The sequence below is a fragment of the Danio rerio genome, chromosome 15, assembly GCF_052040795.2.
Source record: "Danio rerio strain M-AB ecotype USA chromosome 15, GRCz13ab, whole genome shotgun sequence".
Lineage (NCBI taxonomy): Eukaryota > Metazoa > Chordata > Actinopteri > Cypriniformes > Danionidae > Danio > Danio rerio.
The window spans coordinates 5968997-5986067 of record NC_141035.1 but is presented as its reverse complement, the minus strand read 5'-3'; the positions used below and the strand labels follow the sequence as shown (position 1 = coordinate 5986067).

Below are 17071 nucleotides of genomic sequence, written 5' to 3'. Positions count from 1 at the left end.
TGGACTACAGTAGTGATTGACAGTGCTTTCCGCCTGTAATATTCGCGGTTCTTGCCTGAAGGGCGTCAGCCACGTCTGTCCCATTTTCTGTAGTTTTCGTCCATTTCATTTTGATACGCGTGAATCGTAACGGGACAACATGGCGACACAAACGGCTCGCTTTTACAGTGAAGGCGGCAGAGCGACAAAACGCCAGAAAACGGAAAACGAAGGGGGAATGGCGACCGTAAGACTAATATCTGCTTATATACTAAACGATATTTATGATGGACTTTATCTGGCGTAGTCTTAGTAAGCTAGCTAGATAGCTAAAATAGCACTAACGTTAGTTAGCCAAGCAGCTAACTAAACAATTGTGCCAAACAATATGTTTTTTTTGCGTCAAAAGCATGATAAAAAATGCTAAAAGTCCACATATGAAAACGTAAACTTATTTTGTAAGAAACACTTGAAATGTTCTGGAATACATACGTAATTGCTACGCACGCACATTGTGATAGGCTTCTGAATGAATGGATTGTGTTGCACGCGACCGCCATTACGATAGATTTAAAAAATACGGTACTTCACAACAATACTTCAAAAAAAGTACCCAAGTGTGAAAATACTATGTATTTGTACAACATTAACAATTAATGCACATGGATTTTAGAAAATGGAGGCAAATACACGCTGAAAACGCAAAACAATGCATGTTAACGTTACAAACACACAACGTGCGATGTTAGGGTTATGTCACGTTATACTTTTTGTGTGAATGTTTAGTTATACAAGTTCACTGAACTAACCTCATTTTTTTATCTTTTATAGGAAGGATATACTGACCCACATAAGACTCTTCCTTCTCTTGTGGTCCATGTCCGAGGTTTAGTGGATGGAGTTTTGGAGTCAGACATTGTTGAAGCCCTCCAAGAGTTTGGAACCATCAGGTAACCTGCATAGTATTTTTTCCGCTTTTTACAAGGGTATCACTGTGCCATAATTCTGCCCTTTTGAGAAATGCATTATGGCTCATTCGTTTCAATCTCTTTGCAGTTATGTGGTACTCATGCCTAAGAAGCGCCAGGCCCTGGTTGAATATGAGGATATGAATGGGTCTTGCAACGCTGTTACTTACGCCAACGACAACCAGATCTACATTGCTGGACATCCTGCATTTGTGAACTACTCTACCAGTCAGAAGATTTCCAGACCGGGGGATCCTGATGATGCCCGCAGTGTCAATAATGTTTTGCTTTTGACTATCATGAACCCCATTTATCCGATTACCTCGGTAATGCCTATAACCATTGCGTAATAATAAAGCTTTTAATTGTATAACTTCCCCCCTCCGCACACGCACTAACCTTCTTCTTTTTTGCTCTATAGGATGTTCTCTATACGATTTGCAACAACTGTGGTCCTGTTCAAAGAATCGTCATCTTTAGGAAGAACGGAGTCCAGGCCATGGTGGAATATCCTTTACTGTTTCCCACTGCACATTGAAGCCTTTTGATAGATTCCGTCTGCTCAAAGACAGAAGTGAATTATGTTTCAGTTTGTTCTTTGAGTTCACCTTGGATGCTAGAAGCTATGAATGTTTACAGTTGTTGTTTTTGAAGTTTTCTTCAGGGTTTCTGCAGGGTCTGAAAAGTCTTAAAAATGGCTTACGTCTTAAAATCCAAATTTGAGGCCTTAGAAAGTTTTAAATTTACTGAAATATTTTGTTTTAGGTTCTAAATCTTTTTTTTAAACGAATCTTAATTTTTCTTTCTTCATGTATTGCTACTCAATCTGGCCAAAACCCATTCAATCACCAACAATAAATCTCAATAAAACTTTAAGCTTTTATTTTAAACAGTAATTTTTAACTCTATTTATCATAATGGCTCAATTATTTTCCTTTTAATAATTTTTATTTTAAAAATCTAAATGTGTTTACTGCTGAGGACACCAACCTGGACTGATTGTTGTGTATAGATTTATTTTATTATTGTTTTATTATAGTTTATTTCTTCTTTTTTATTAAAAAAAGTTTATATTGGGAAAAAAAACTGTATGGATACAGGTAGAGCTGTGTATACACAATATTTAAAATATTTTGCTTAGACAAAAATCCAAAATATTAAAATTTAAAAATTATCGTATTATCAAATGTATTAAAGTATACATTTTTCTGTTTGGGCAAAACAATCTTTTCCATCTGGACCATTTGAAAAATTCCTTAGCTTTCAGCCCTTTATGAGTCTAAAATTTCATTCATAAGGGTCTTAAAAATATATTGGTCTTTAAATTAACTCTGTGAAACCTGCAGAAACCCTGTTTCTTAAAAACCAAATAGTTTTGATTGCAAGTAGTTGCTGTGCTGAAGATTACCTTTGTATTCCTTAATTCCTCGCACATTTGATTCTGTTCAGAGCGCCCAAAGAGCCAAAGCCTCTCTCAATGGGGCTGATATATATTCCGGTTGTTGCACTCTAAAGATAGAGTATGCCAAGGTAAGGTTCATGTGGATTCACTGAGTGATCTTTTAAAACAATTCTATTATCATTTTTACAGATGTCAATAGTGTGACTTATCAAAAATGTGCTTAAAAAAAATATAGATTAAAATCTTAAATGCACAAACACATTTTACAACTCCCCTGAAGTTAAACAGTTGGGTTTTTATACTATACAGGACCTGAAAACAGTCCCCAGCTTGATAACTAGGTAACAATGCTGTTTAATACTATTCTTGGTTCGGTAGCAAAGTTCCTGGATTATTATGCCAGAACAAAAGTACAGTTCATAGACATATGAACCTAGAAAATTTCAATTTTTCATCTTCAGTCAGTCTTGGTATGCAATCTAACTCTTATCTAACTAAGAGTTAAGCTTTAAAAATGAAAATAAACAAAATTGATCTGATGCTAATGGTCAAATCTGATTGAATGATTTATGCTATGCTAACCTGGAGATCAGCTGAATAGTTTTTAAAAATGGAAAAATTCACATTTTAATCTCTAGGGGACTTTTTAAAAAAAAGTGTACTGTTTAAAAAAAAATTATTATGATTGGAGAGTATGTTGACAGCAAGTGGGAAAGAGGGGGATTTTGTTGGGATAGGTTCATGAAAAGGGACCTAAACTTGGGTTGCCTGAAGCGCAGTTGCATTATCTGTTATCTGACCCTGCAAGCATTTTTTTTTTGTCACCCTGCACAGCTTTATCAGTAATTTTCACAAACAAATCACCGTGTCTCAAATATTTGATTGTGTGAATAGCAAATCTAGGGCTGTCAATTCAATGTGTTGAATCAGTTGTTAAAAATGAACACCCTAACAGTTTATTAAGTTAGCATAGTTAACAGTTTAACAAGTACTAAAGTGTCATGTTCTTGCCACAATTTTGTCGGTGTTTGACAATTTGGCCAAAAAAAAATCTACCTGTAAACCAGCATGAGCTATGTTTTGTAATATGTATTTTATGCTCAGCAAAGTCTAATGTGAGATTACATTACTTTTGGTCAAGTGAAAAAGATAGTTTGAGAGTTTTAATTTAAGCTGTGTATTTAAAAAAAAAAACCTCTGGATTTAAAATGTTTTATTTTAGCTTTGTGCATTTTTTTAATCAATTTGAAAATGGGTAAATATATAGTTAAGAAAACACATTTCGTAATTTTTCCTAGAAGTAGATACATTTGGACAGTAAGTGTCATATTCAGAAGTGTGATGGCTGTAATTATGGCTTGCCAGAATCTTCTCTCAGTGATTCAATGAATCATTACTTTGTGTAATAAATGAAAGTGTCTGCTGGGGAAAGATTTCAAATAATTTGGCAACAAACAAATAATATCTGCTGGTTATGTCAGTAATTAAAAATCTAAATAAAACTGTTTGTTTTGTGATTTAAGCCAACACGCCTTAATGTGTTCAAGAATGACCAGGACACATGGGACTACACCAATCCGAGCCTGGGCACTCAAGGTACTGTTAACCTTACTTCTGCTTTAGCATTTGTCAGCGCCCTTACTGCCACTGTGACGGAAATAAGCGGGTGGGCTTGGGGAATCCTAGAACCGCATTAATAAATCCGCTGTTTCACCTCCCCTGTGCTGAGTGTTAGGCATACCAGCATCTACACAACATGTTGTGCTTGTTCTCGTGACTCTTAAGGGGAGGTCAAATCGTAACACTCTGATCAAACTAAGGCTTCCTCAATGTTATCCTGCTGATATCTTACAGACTTCTTTTTCCAGCAAAGCCTGTCACATGAAGTGTGAGGGGCAAGTGGCTTTTTGGGAAAGCACCATAAACGTGGCCTTATCCATGGACAACCCTGATATCTTTTGATATCAAGAGACTTGATTTAGTCTTTCTGGGTTTATTGGAGCAGAAGGTCTTTAAACAATTAGAGTCGTAAGGTGTGGTGTATTGTTCTATGGAATAACATGAATTGTTTGCCAGAAGTATCCAATTAAAAGTACAGTTCTGATTTCATGTTGACTTCAGGACAACACTACGTGATTTAGGTTGAAAGTATTATTGGTGTGCCCAAAGAATTGCATTCACAAACAAATTGCAGTTTGCCGAACAAAAGACCTTTTGACTGAACAGTCCATTGGTGCTTACTTTGGCCATTTGCTCCTCGCATTCACACAGTACATTTAAGACTCGTACGCACCGGGACGCTTTTCGTTTGCATTTATCATCAAGGTTTTACAAGACGTTTTTCCAGATTCAAACCCAATCGATTTTCTCTGGCGTCGAGCTGAAGAACATGCAAAATCACTTGACGTTAGACGGTGCTACACAACTTTAAGCTTCTGCTTGTAGCACAGAAGAAGTCAAAGTTGACACTTGTTATGGATGGTTCAAGTAGCAGCACTAGCGATGAAGAAATAATTATTGTTCAACAGTGCAATAAGCAGCTCCACGTTCATATCGCCTCTCGGCATCTTCTTCAATGTGCGCTCGCATTGACTGTTTTGAGCTTGTGAGCCTCCAAGAGCTGTTTACTGCAACTTCAGCAGCTCCGTGCACGTGAACAAAAAGTTCTGATTGGTAGAGAAGGTTTTGACGCGGCGTGCCAACAAAACGAACATAAGCCTTTTTTTTTAAATGTCGCTTTTACGCATGGCATTGTGCGCGTTGGTGTGCATGATTACATTAGCACCTTTTATTTAGTCACGAGGTGTTAAACTCCGACAAAAAAAACGCGAGCAAAAAGCGTCCCAGTGTGTACAGGCTTTTAGAGCTCAATATGAAATCACTGACCCTTCCAGAATATCAAGTACAACAACAGAACACTCAGTACACCTGGACACTGGGGGATGTTTCCTAGTTTTCACTGAAGACACAGGTTCCTCAAACTCTCAACACTGCATACTCAACAAACTTCTTCTTGTACCTGCGAGAGTACTTCTCCAGATGGACAGACACTCAATTCACTCTTGTGAAACCGCAAGACATCACGACAAACACCTGATCATGCAACATTTAGTACTCCTACTCACCTCCTACTGCAATGACACTACCATCGAAGACATTGTTCCTGTTGTATGGCATTACACATTGAAGGATTTGTGGGTGCAAGTAGTTATGGCCCACACACCCATTCATCTGTCATCCCGTTGTTTCTTACGGGTCAAGAACAAGACACACTCCACTGTGACACCTCACTGCTAACAAGGGGTGTTTTTGACACGCATCCTCAAGTGACACCACAACACAAAGCAAACAGACCTCCTTGCCTCATTCATGTCACACTGCTGGCGTCAGACAGCGTCAAACAGCCTTCTACAAACCTGCCGGTCTTTCTCTGGGCTATGTCGTCTTTCTTTCACCGTGCCTATCCATGCAACACAAACATGCCTGACTCTTCACTCGTCAACAGCTGACGACACTAAACCACCCGAGACACCGAAGACACCGCAGACAACATCGAGCAGACGCACTGACATGCAGACAGCCCAACACGTCAAGTGTTTTCACTCAGTTACGCAGTCAAATTCTGCCCTGGAGGCTGGTGTTTCAGATGCGCTCTCTTTCCCCAACTTGTGTCCTACTCTTTACTATTCCTGCTCTCTGTCTGTCAATATGTGAAGTTTTCCCTTTTTTTCCCCCCTCCTAGTCATATGACTACTGTGTAACACCTTCCGTATGATGCAGGTTGGCTTTGTGTCTCTAGTGGAAGTGCCAGTCAGTCTGAATTGGGCTTAAAATGCTCCAGCTTTTCAACCTCCATGGGAAGACAGGCATTGAAATGAAAATAAGGACTGTACGCTGGCGTCAGTGGAGCTTTGAAACCTATCAGAATCTGGAAGAGTGCTTGTGAATCAGTGGGATGGACAGAAATGGAAAGTTCTTAAGTGCGGTACGGAGGACAAAGTGTCATGAAGACATCGCTCAACGGTGGCTAATTTACAGCATGTTCTACTTGCCCCGTCCTTCAACCCCCAACCCTTGCGTTTGTACTGTAAGTAACCCCAAGCTTCTGTTGTCTTGGAGTGATATAATCATAGTCTAATATTTCAGTGGGGTGTTTGAAACAAATGTTTGACTAACTTGACTTTTTTTTTTCTTAAGTGGAGTGTTTTTGTTATTGCCTAAAATAAAGTAGGAAAGTGCATTTAAATTGTTTATTTAGGGAGGTGAGAGTTTGTCGTCAGCGCTAATTATTTATTTGATTGGTTGGTTTGACAACACTGGCACAGCCAATAAAGAAATGGACACAATAAATGTCATAGTCATAGAGAGGAGTCATGCAGACACTGGACAACTGCATTTTTGAGTGCCTGTTTTTGCAAATGTTAAATTTTTTTTTTTAAAGTCCATGTTTGTATTGGTGCATTCAACATTTGTTCCAAAACTAGAGTATGCTTCTGATTGAGGGACAAGATACTGACTTTACTAATCAAATTGAGTTTTAAAATGGCTAAATAGCCTGCCTACCCTGATTCAATACAAACTAGATTGCACAAACCTAAATTGCAATTCTAATCTTTGCATGGTTTCTAAATTATCTTCAGTTTTGTTTGGCATATTCTCACCTTTTCAGTTAAATCTAGACTTGCTTTTATCATAATATAAAGTTTCTGAATTACTTTAAGGGTAAAACTTTTTAATCGAAACTAAAAGCAAGATTTGAAATGAAAGAACATGAGGTGTCATTTGTTTCTGGACAGGTCTTGTAATTTTATATATATATTTCTTTTTAAGTCATACTGAATACTGGTCCATTTTATAACTGCTCAGGGAACGATCACTCGCACCATTCTGATTATAAAATGGGTATAGCTTGTGCATGGGGAGGGGACTTGTGCATATTTAACTTGTGGCTTTTTTGACAAGCCACATTATGTAAGTTATGATGCCCTCAGCGTTTCAGTTTTTGGATAAGAAACATTTAGTTGTATAGAAATGTCCATGATCTTTTCACTGTGTGGACGTGAACAGGTGCAGATGCTGATGGTAACGGGGGCATGCAATGATACTGGTTGTTATAAGCTTGATGGTGCAATTAAAAGCCTTTGTTTATTAACCAGTTGACTGTTTAGGTTTGGCGAGTAGTAATAAATGAGTCAAAATTAATAAGTTGATCTCAACTAGCCTGTCAAAATGTACTATTATTATTCCTGAAATAAGACTGTCATCCTTAAAAGAAGTTAACTCTTTTGGAAATGGTATTTGCTTATATTTTAGGCATTTTGCGGCATTTAAAACCTATCTGAAGTACAGTGTTGATTTCTGCAATACAAATAATTCAGTGATGCTAAAATATATCAAATGTTTTTATTGAATGATGTTTTTGTTGACTCAAAGTAACTTGTTTTAAACTGATTGTGCTATAGTAGAAATCTTAATCTTTGACTGTAAAAAAAAATTAGGAAAATGCTTGATGTCTCTTATTATTAATATTAATATCACCTCTTTATTTCTGATATTCTGTGTGTCCCCTTTTTGCTGATCTTTAAACAAAGTCAGTGTCCTGGCCTGTCATCTCTTAGCAAACTCATCTATCACCTTCTCTGCCCCCCCTCTCTCTCTTTTACCCCGTCCCCCTTTCTTTTCTTGACCTTCTTTCTTTCTTCACCTCTTAGATATGAACGCCAACCCCAACAAGCGCCAGAGGCAGCCGGCTCTGCTGGGAGACCACCCTCCAGAGTATGGTAAGGCTTGCGGGGGCACACGCGCTAACACATTTGCCTCATTTGCTCGCAAATCAGGGGAGTGAATGTTAAAGCGACAACAAGTTGGGGTGTACTTATCACAGTGGCAGCAAGATGGTGCTGTGTTGATGTTAAAACTTAACGTGTAGTGTAAAATGTGTTTGCCCACCTGCAGCAACTCACCCCATGTGTTCTGTTTTTTCGTTTGTGAAATTCAGGTGGTTATCCCGGGTACCCAGATGAGAGCTATGGCTATGAGGGTCGACGAATGGGACCTCCTATGAGTGCTCCAAGGCGAGGTGGAGCCAGCCAGCGCTACAGCGCACAGTATGGTGGTCCTCCACCACCACCTCCGGGGGAGTATGGCGCACATGCAGACTCACCTGTGATCATGGTGTACGGTCTGGATCCCGTAAAAATAAACGCTGACAGGGTCTTCAACATCTTCTGCCTTTATGGCAATGTGGAACGGGTATGTAATACTTTTTTTGTTTCCAGCAATTCTGTCGGACCATTATTGCAGGATGTTCTGCTTTATGGGATTTGAGATTAGCTCAGAAATTGATAATGATCATTAACCATTTTCTTTTAGGATACATGTTGACTAAGGGTGTCACGATTTCAATTTTAAATTGAAATCGATCGAAATTTATGCTCAATTTCGATTATCGAATCAAAAAATAGAATTGTCGATGCTGCCACGCCCCCATGTCACGTCAGCTTGGCTTGCCAAGCGGTAAAAAAACAGGCTTGTTGAAGTGCTTGTTAAACTGCAGAAGCAGGAGACCCGTCGACAGAGCTTAAACCCTCTCCTCTTTCAATGAAGTCGCCGGTGTGTAAGCATTTTGGATTTCCAGTGAGTTATGTTGACAGCGTTCGTGTTGTCGACAAAAAAAAAACGCTGTTTTGCAAGCTCTGCTATGTACGTATTAGGGTTCGTCCGATAGATAACACCGTCATAGCGATCCTCCGCCCCGCACCCGTTGCAAATCCGCTCGCGAAAAGTACACACTCAGGCCGTGTCTACACGGTCTTTGTTTTTACATGGCATTTTAGAACGACAACGATTTGACATCCACAGTGGCGTGTAGCATTTCTGAGCAGCCCTCCTTCCTCACTACCTCTGAAAACGCACATCACGTGACCACATACACACACACAGACACAGACGCACACACAGCCATGCGCTCCAGACAGCAGGTCCAGGCAGTCAGGATCAATAGACTGCTTCAATCTTTCACTCACTTGTACTTAGTCATTTTAGCGAACACCTCAGATACTTTTGGCTGGTTCCTGTTGGTTGTGCACCTTTTTTACCGACGCCATTATAACGACATAGATCATTGCCTATTCACGAGTCCCGCAGAAAAAGTGATTGACTGGTGGTAATTATGTGTGTATCTTGCCTTTATTCATTTACTGTATGATTTGTTTATGGGTAAAACAAAGACCATGCAGGTCAGGTAGTTTAAACGGTAGGCTACAAATAATTAATTCGTTATTAATTAATTAATTATTCAATCGAAAAGTGAATCGAATCATGACTTTAGAATCGAAAATGTAATCGAATCAAGGATTTGGAGGATCGTGACACCCTTAATGTTGATGTGCAGTGTTCTTTCAAGAATATCTATTCTGAGTCAGATACTGTCAAAGCAAACTTTGCTGGAAAGTCTTTTTCTTCTTTAAATGTAGGTGAAGTTCATGAAGAGCAAGCCTGGAGCTGCCATGGTGGAGATGGGAGACTGCTATGCAGTGGATCGTGCCATCTCGCATCTCAACAACAATTTTCTGTTCAATCAGAAACTTAATTTATGGTATGTTCTGCCTGCGTTTATTTTTATTATTTTGTTTAAGCAATGCTCAGAACTTTACATTTTGGTTTAGTGTTCACTTAAGCTGGTCCTGCAGCATGCTCTCTGATTTTGTCTAAAACCCTCTACATCCACTAGCACCATGTCTACATTTGCTGTGAGATTCATATATTTATAGGCAGCAGCATATCTTACACTGTCCTAACTACAGGTGGCGCTGTGACATGCGATTTTAAAGGTATCTCATTTATGTTAAAAGGAGTTTTTGACTTCGACACTTGTGAAAGCAACGGACATGACATGTCTATTGCAGAAACTGATGTCACGACATAACAGGTGCAGTTTATGTACTTTATTCAGTGTTATGTTACCAGTGTGAGTTTGAACAGCATTTTACATGGCATTGCCATACTGAAAGCAGCAGCAGATAGATCACCTCAGATCTTGAAAATCAGACAGCTAGCAGACTGTTTGAAAATGAAAGGCAGAAGTGTAAACCAACAACATCAGCAACTCATTTGAAGTACTTTTATGATGTATTAGTTAGATTCTAATCTTTAACATTTTGTGAATGGCTAGTATTTACATTTTTCTGTCATGTCGCATCACGTTTGGTGAAGACAGCCAAATTGCTTGTCTCTGGATAAATAGGGTATATGCCAAAGCATGCTAATAGGACTTTTAATTTGCCAGTAACCTGGGTTAATCGTTTCCGGCGAATTGTATGTCAATGCAAAATCAGCGCGTCTAAGGTCTGTTTTCTTTAAAAATCATCTATCTCCACTGGCTGAGTGATATCTGATATAAAGTGGGTCTCAGGTTGTACAAGAAGCACTGCATTAAATTACAATTCCCCCGCCATGTCTTTATAATATGAGCATTTATTTTACCTCAGTATATTCAATGGAGCTTCTGCGCTAGCCTGCTGATTCTGATGGGACCTTTTGTCTTGTTTTACGCTTGAGCAACTAAATGAATGCCAAAGTGTGTTTAACTGATTGTATTTGAATTACATCACAACATCCATGCTGTAAAAGGAACCGTATAAAATGGAAAACAATGTAAGACAATAATAGGTCACCGAAAGTGTATCAGTATGGCAAACACGTTAGCTTGGCATATACTCCATTTGACCAGTATTTAAAAGAGAACATGATACAAATAGAAATTAAAATGGATAAACTGCTTAAAACTTAACAAAAACAAAAAAATTGGCAGTAAAAAAAAATGAAAAAAAATATAAATAAATTTTGATCTTCACTACAAAGCCCACAATTATAGAATTGGCCAAAAAAAGTTTGAGAACCACTTGAGATTTTGTTTCATCCAAATTTAAGTAATTTTCGCAGGAGCACTCAGTGAAAAGTTTTCACAGGAAGAAAAATAGCCATTCTTGGCAAATTCTTGTACATTTTACAATATTGTTGATTAACGTGCATCGCCCCTGTAACAAATAAACTAAACGAGTACTAAAGCTCTACATCTGCTGTGGGAATAAATATATAGGCATGTTTTGTAGCATGTTTTACACCGAGTCTTAACTACACGTGCTGCAACATGCGATTTTTAAAAGTTATCTTTCATGTTAAAAGGGGTTTTGACCTAAGCATCTGCAGCAGCAATGCACAAAATGATGAAAAATAATTTTGGCACATTTTACAGTAATGTTGAATAATGTGCATTGCCCATTTAAATAACTAAACCAAACAGGTAATACTATAAAATTAACATACTTGTTACATGATGGGCAATGAATGGATTTGGGGAATATTTTACAGCACAGATCCAGCAATATAAACCTTTTAACCTTTTTTTTGTTTCTTTTTTGTTTGTTTCAGTGTATCTAAACAGCAAGCCATAATGCCCGGTCAGTCATATGAGCTTGACGATGGCACCAACAGCTTCAAAGATTATCATGGCAGCAGAAATAACCGCTTCGCTACTCCTGAGCAGGCTGCTAAGAACCGCATTCAGCACCCCAGCAATGTCCTCCATTTTTTCAACGCAGTCCCTGAAGCTACACCAGAAATGTTCACCAGGGTCAGTTCACGTCAGAGAAATGACTAATTGGTCAAATGATGTTATTTGAAGTGTGCGTTCACAACTTTTGTCCTTTTTCAGCTCTGTGAAGAACATGGTGTGAAGAACCCCTCCAATATCAAAATTTTTGTAGCCAAAGGTATGTGATTTTAAGATATCTACAGTGGGGGGAATAAGTATTGAACATGTCACCTATTTTCTCAGAAAACATATTTCTAAAGGTTCTGTTAAATTTTAATTTTGGTATGTTGGTAGCAACCAAAGAAATCCATATATGCAAAGAAAACAAAAGTAGTTATTTAACAATTTGAGGTTATGTGGAATAAAATAAAATGACACGGGGGGAAAAAGTATTGAACACATGAAGAAAGGGAAGTTTAGAAATGCCGTGGAAGCCCAGACAGCAGCTGAAATCTCTTAGTAATTGTTTAGCAACCCTCTGCACTTTATCATTGCAAAATGTTCAGCGCATGCACATATTTAAGAAGACATTCACTCAATGCATATTTGCACCTAAAAATGCGAAACGCAGCAATCAGAAATAGTTTAAAACAGTCAGCAAATCAACTTGCTGCAGTAAACAAAGCCTGCAATGCCTGCTCCGTCTTAAAGCTCTTCTGAGTGGCTCACTTGCTTTCCTTGAAATGACAGGGAGCTACAGCCACAAAAATGTAAAGGTCGAGAGAGAAAAAAAATAACACTGACAGATTTTATTTTAGAAACCACGTAAAGTTACAAATAACGGCCTATTTTACCCTTTTTCGGTGAACTATTTCAATAAATCTAAGTTCCAAAGTATTTAACCATTTAAATTGAGATGTCATATTGTTTTGTTTTTTTAAATAAGCACAATGGATTTAAATGTGAAAAAGTACGTACAGCATATATAAATGTAATTTACCGTGGTTGTTAGGTGCTGGAAAAGCATAAAAATGCATGTTGAAAGTGCTTAAAAAGTGCTGGAATTTGAAGGTGGAAAAGGTGTAAGAACCCTGAAAGTATTAAATAAAGATCAGAACTTTAAAACGAGACACACAGAATCGTCACAATTTTTACACTGTTGAAGTTTGTGGGAAAAAAATCACAAAAATCTTTCTGTGCTTCTATTAATCCTGCTCTACTTTACTGAACAGGCAACTCACCAGACAGGAGCTCGTCAGGGCTTCTGGAGTGGGAGTCTGTTAATGACGCCATGGAGGCCCTTGCTATGATCAATCATAACCAGATGAAGAACCCTAGTAAGTGACTTGTTTTATTTGCATACATTAGTTATTGTTTAAAGTGGATCAAAAATGGTTTTCAAAATTGTTCTGTACACACCAAGCCATTGCTCCGGCTAGTTGGTTTTTGATGTGTAAAGGTATGAATTGGTTATAATGGTGTTTTTTTTTTTTTTTTTTTTTTTAAACAGGGTTTGTGAGGGAATTGCAGAAGGTTGATAGTTTATGAAAGCTAATTATATTGAAAGTAAGATTAAGATAAACACGTATATAGCAGCACATTAAATTTAAATAAATCTGAAACTGCAGTATTGCTCAAAGACTCCAGTATAATCAGAATGATGAACATCTAGCGAGTCAAAACCCGACTGAGCTGTTGCTGCGCATCTGCACCAAAAAGCTCCCTCTAAAGACACACCAAACGAACAAAAGCTAACAGAAACGGCATGTCTTTCCAATATCTGTTTTCTTGTTCACAACGTGAAACTGGAACTTCCAATCTGCTTGCTTAAAACTTCTTACCATAGAGGGATTGGCTTCTCCAAATATCTCTGATAATCTAATAATCCGTATTTGTTTGCAAATATTTAGGAATGTTGCAAATTTACAGTCGGCCTCTTTTTGTTTCACCTTGTCTGCGTCCGAAACCGCCTATTACTCAGTAGGTACTGCATTTGAATTTAAAGTACTACTCGGCCGTTAGAAAAGTATGTTCTATACAGTATGAATGTGAAAAGTATGAATGGAATTCGGACGTACTACATCCGCCATATTGTCATGGTCACGTGACCTACCTGCGTCAGTTGCGTCGCTTTACTTCCATTCATGAATTCTCTCGCGGGGCATCATGGGATAGCGTAGCATGCATGGGATGCGCACTCCGGAATCTCGCCGGAAGTAGTAAGTCATCTGGGTACTTCTCGCATACTGATTTTCGAAATTTATGAATTCTGACGTACTACTTGGCTCGCATACTGATTTTGCCGTACTATATAGTATGGAAGTATGCGGTTTCGGATGCAGCGTTTGACTTGATTTGTTTATTTGCTACTGTCACACTCGCGCTCTGATTCGTTGCTGAAAAACCAATCAGAGTGCTCTCTTCAGCTGACCGATTCCACGCGCTTAATCAGACCAAAGACGCATTAAACCAACTAGCCGGACCGATACTATGCAGAAACTGCAATTTAATCGTATGATAAAGAGAATGTGCACAGTATTAGAAACTTTGTTACTTTTAATAGTCCAAAATGGTACTAATGTTGTGGTGTGTGTTTTCTCCACAGATGGTCCATACCCATTTACACTCAAGCTGTGTTTCTCCACTGCACAGCACGCAAACTAAACAACGTCCTGTCCTCTGTTTCCACCATCGCCATGTCATCACTTCACCTCCTGCTTCTTTATTATCTTCATTTGTACGAGTGTGTATGCAGACGTGTTGCGTTTATCTTCTGTTGATCGAGTCGAGGCACAAACTGGGAGAGAAACTGACTGAACTCATTGTTTTTAATCGAAGACGAGAGTTTAAAAACGCTTTTGTACCATTATTTTGGTTTTGTTATCTTTTTTTATTGCTTACCATGATTGACTGTTAGCTCTGTGCTCAGCACCTCTTTTTAGAAACATCCTCCTGTAAAGATTGCGTTCTTTTGTTTGGATTGTACAATAAAATTAGTGATAACGGGTCTTTGTTGTGATTTTGCTTTTGCAAGAGAGCGGATTGTGACTCATGTTTTTAAATGTTTTACATCGGTTCAACCTTTTCTTTTCTATTCTCTAAAGCTGCCTGCGAGTTACTGCCCAGTGTATATTTGCTCTCTGGAAAATAACATGTAACCGGTTTAAATAAAGAAATAATCTGCCTATTCAACAATGGCTGATGCTTTCAGGTCAACTTCATACGGTGATTTAAAAACAGTATCTAATGATTTGTCTTTAGAAATTATCTTTCATTGCAGGTTGGTGTTTTCTGATGGTCCCAAAATCATGCTTGGAGCTGTCTAAAAGCTGAGAAGTCAGTAGAAAATAAGAGCTTTGAACACATAAACGTGTGTAATGCATTTCAGTTCAAACATGTATTGATGTATAAGTTCTAGCGATGAATGATGTACCGTTTATTGCAATTTACATGGGCTTTGTAACATCATGATTTTTAGTTTATAGTGAAAGCCATGTCCCTCAGTAAAATGGCCATTTATACTGAGCAAAATTACAAAGGAATGAGTTCAATTGCTAATGAGAAGTGTGTATTGAGTTTATTGTTGACTAAAACATCATGAAGATGTAAGAACTTGGAGGAAATCACACTTGGGGAAACAAAAACAGATATCTTAGCAGAAGAATTACTTGGTAACACTTTATTTTGATGGTCTATTTGAGCATTAGTAGGCTGTCTGCTTAATATACGTTTATACAGACATTTAACTGAATGAAATTATTTAATTTTCACTTTGACAACACATCGTCCCTGTCAAATTGATCATTAAAATGAAGTTGCCAATTTTAACATTTCATTTTCACTGCATTTCCGCTTCAAGACTGCCAATTTACAGCCATATCACCCTGCAGCCCAAGACCGGTTACTCACTGAAGCTAAGCAGGGCTGAGCCTGGTTAGTACCTGGATGGGAGACCACAAGGGAACACTAGGTTGCTGTTGGAAGTGGTGTTAGTGAGGCCAGCAGGGGGCGCTCAACCTGTGGTCTGTGTGAGTCCTAATGCCCCAGTAAAAGAAAAGAGGACACTACACTGTCAGTGGGCGCCGTCTTTCGGATGAGACGTTAAACCGAGGTCCGGACTCTCTGTGGTCGATTAAAAATCCCATGGCACTTCTTGTGAAAGAGCAGTGGTGTAACCCCGGTGTCCTGGCCAAAGTCCCTCTATCGGCCCTTACGATCATGGTCTCCCAATCATCCCCTTCCACCGAATTGTCTCCATCACTGTCTCTCCACTCCACCAATAGCTGGTGTGTGGTGAGCGCACTGGCGCCGTTGTCCTGTGGCTGCCGTCGCATCATCCAAGTGGATGCAGCACACTGGTGGTGGTGTGGAGAGACCCCCCTCATGATTGTGAAGTGCTTTGAGTGTATGGCCATACACATTAAATGTGCTATATAAATACACACATTACATTAATATTAAAATAAAAATCCAAACTGAAATATAAAATGCAAACGCCATTTTTACAAAGCGTGTTATTAATGTTTACTCTATAATAGTGACACAATTTAAAACAAAATGTACATTTAAGCTTTCCTTTTATTGAAATGTTAAATTGGCAACTTCTTTTTAAATTTATCAATTTGACGGGGACGATGTGTTGTCAAAGTGAAAATGAAAATTAAATAATTCCATTTCGTTTTCAATTTTGGCAGATATTTAGCGAACAGTGTTTTAAAATGAAATTAAGTGTTAATTTGATTTTTCTTTTAATTTCAAATGTTTATTTGATCCATTTAAAATTGGCAGGATTTACCTTCCATACCTTTGAATGTACTTACTCATTTATCCTAATTTTAGCTGTTGCCAGAGATTATCCCATTTTCTATGTACTTCTCCCTCATTGTTCAATCTCCCCAGCATACACTCATATGATGCAGTTTCAATCATCCCATTAATCCACTCCTTCATTTCTACCAGTCTGGGACTCTTCTAATTACGTAGTATCACCCTAGCAGCAGTAATGCATCCAATCTCGACAAGGATAAAGGAGTTTTAATCTATATTAGGTATCACCAGTTTGTCACCCAGAAGGCATAGCCGTGGCTCTACAGGTAACTCACAGCCAAGCCACTCCTCTATTGTTTTTAAAATGTTACACTAGAATGGGTAAACTAGACAACATTCCCAGATCATGTGTAAATAAGT

At 38.3% G+C, this 17071-nt stretch overlaps 2 protein-coding genes across 5 annotated transcripts in view; both read left to right on the top strand.

Annotated features, from left to right (window-relative positions):
- The window catches only part of brwd1 (bromodomain and WD repeat domain containing 1), a 1114631-nt gene that overhangs the window by 93603 nt on the left and 1003957 nt on the right, over positions 1 to 17071 (top strand). The window lies entirely within an intron of this gene.
- hnrnpl2 (heterogeneous nuclear ribonucleoprotein L2) lies at positions 104 to 15081 on the top strand. 4 transcript variants are annotated; one of them, NM_001423736.1, is made up of 13 exons: positions 104 to 226; positions 811 to 929; positions 1036 to 1273; positions 1369 to 1454; positions 2381 to 2477; positions 3873 to 3945; positions 8061 to 8129; positions 8348 to 8601; positions 9825 to 9946; positions 11782 to 11983; positions 12065 to 12122; positions 13117 to 13221; positions 14490 to 15081. In NM_001423736.1, exons 1-13 carry the CDS (start codon positions 140 to 142, stop codon positions 14546 to 14548), a joined length of 1569 nt encoding a protein of 522 aa, NP_001410665.1. In that variant the 5' UTR covers positions 104 to 139; the 3' UTR covers positions 14549 to 15081. The 4 variants fall into 4 exon arrangements, 3 of the variants coding, with proteins under 3 accessions (NP_001410665.1, NP_998548.2, XP_087139386.1); NM_213383.2 differs by lacking the exon at positions 8061 to 8129; XR_015508782.1 differs by lacking the exon at positions 8061 to 8129 and having other exon boundaries at positions 113 to 226; positions 9825 to 10985; positions 11020 to 11983; positions 14490 to 15076.

What these genes read in the sequence shown, in the direction of transcription:
- hnrnpl2 (NM_001423736.1), top strand. Translation starts at nt 140, where the DNA reads ATGGCGACACAAACGGCTCGCTTTTACAGTGAAGGCGGCAGAGCGACA. An exon ending in TCCGAGCCTGGGCACTCAAG is followed by an intron (nt 3,946 to 8,060) that starts GTACTGTTAACC and finishes TTCACCTCTTAG; the next exon opens with ATATGAACGCCAACCCCAAC. An exon ending in AGACCACCCTCCAGAGTATG is followed by an intron (nt 8,130 to 8,347) that starts GTAAGGCTTGCG and finishes TGTGAAATTCAG; the next exon opens with GTGGTTATCCCGGGTACCCA.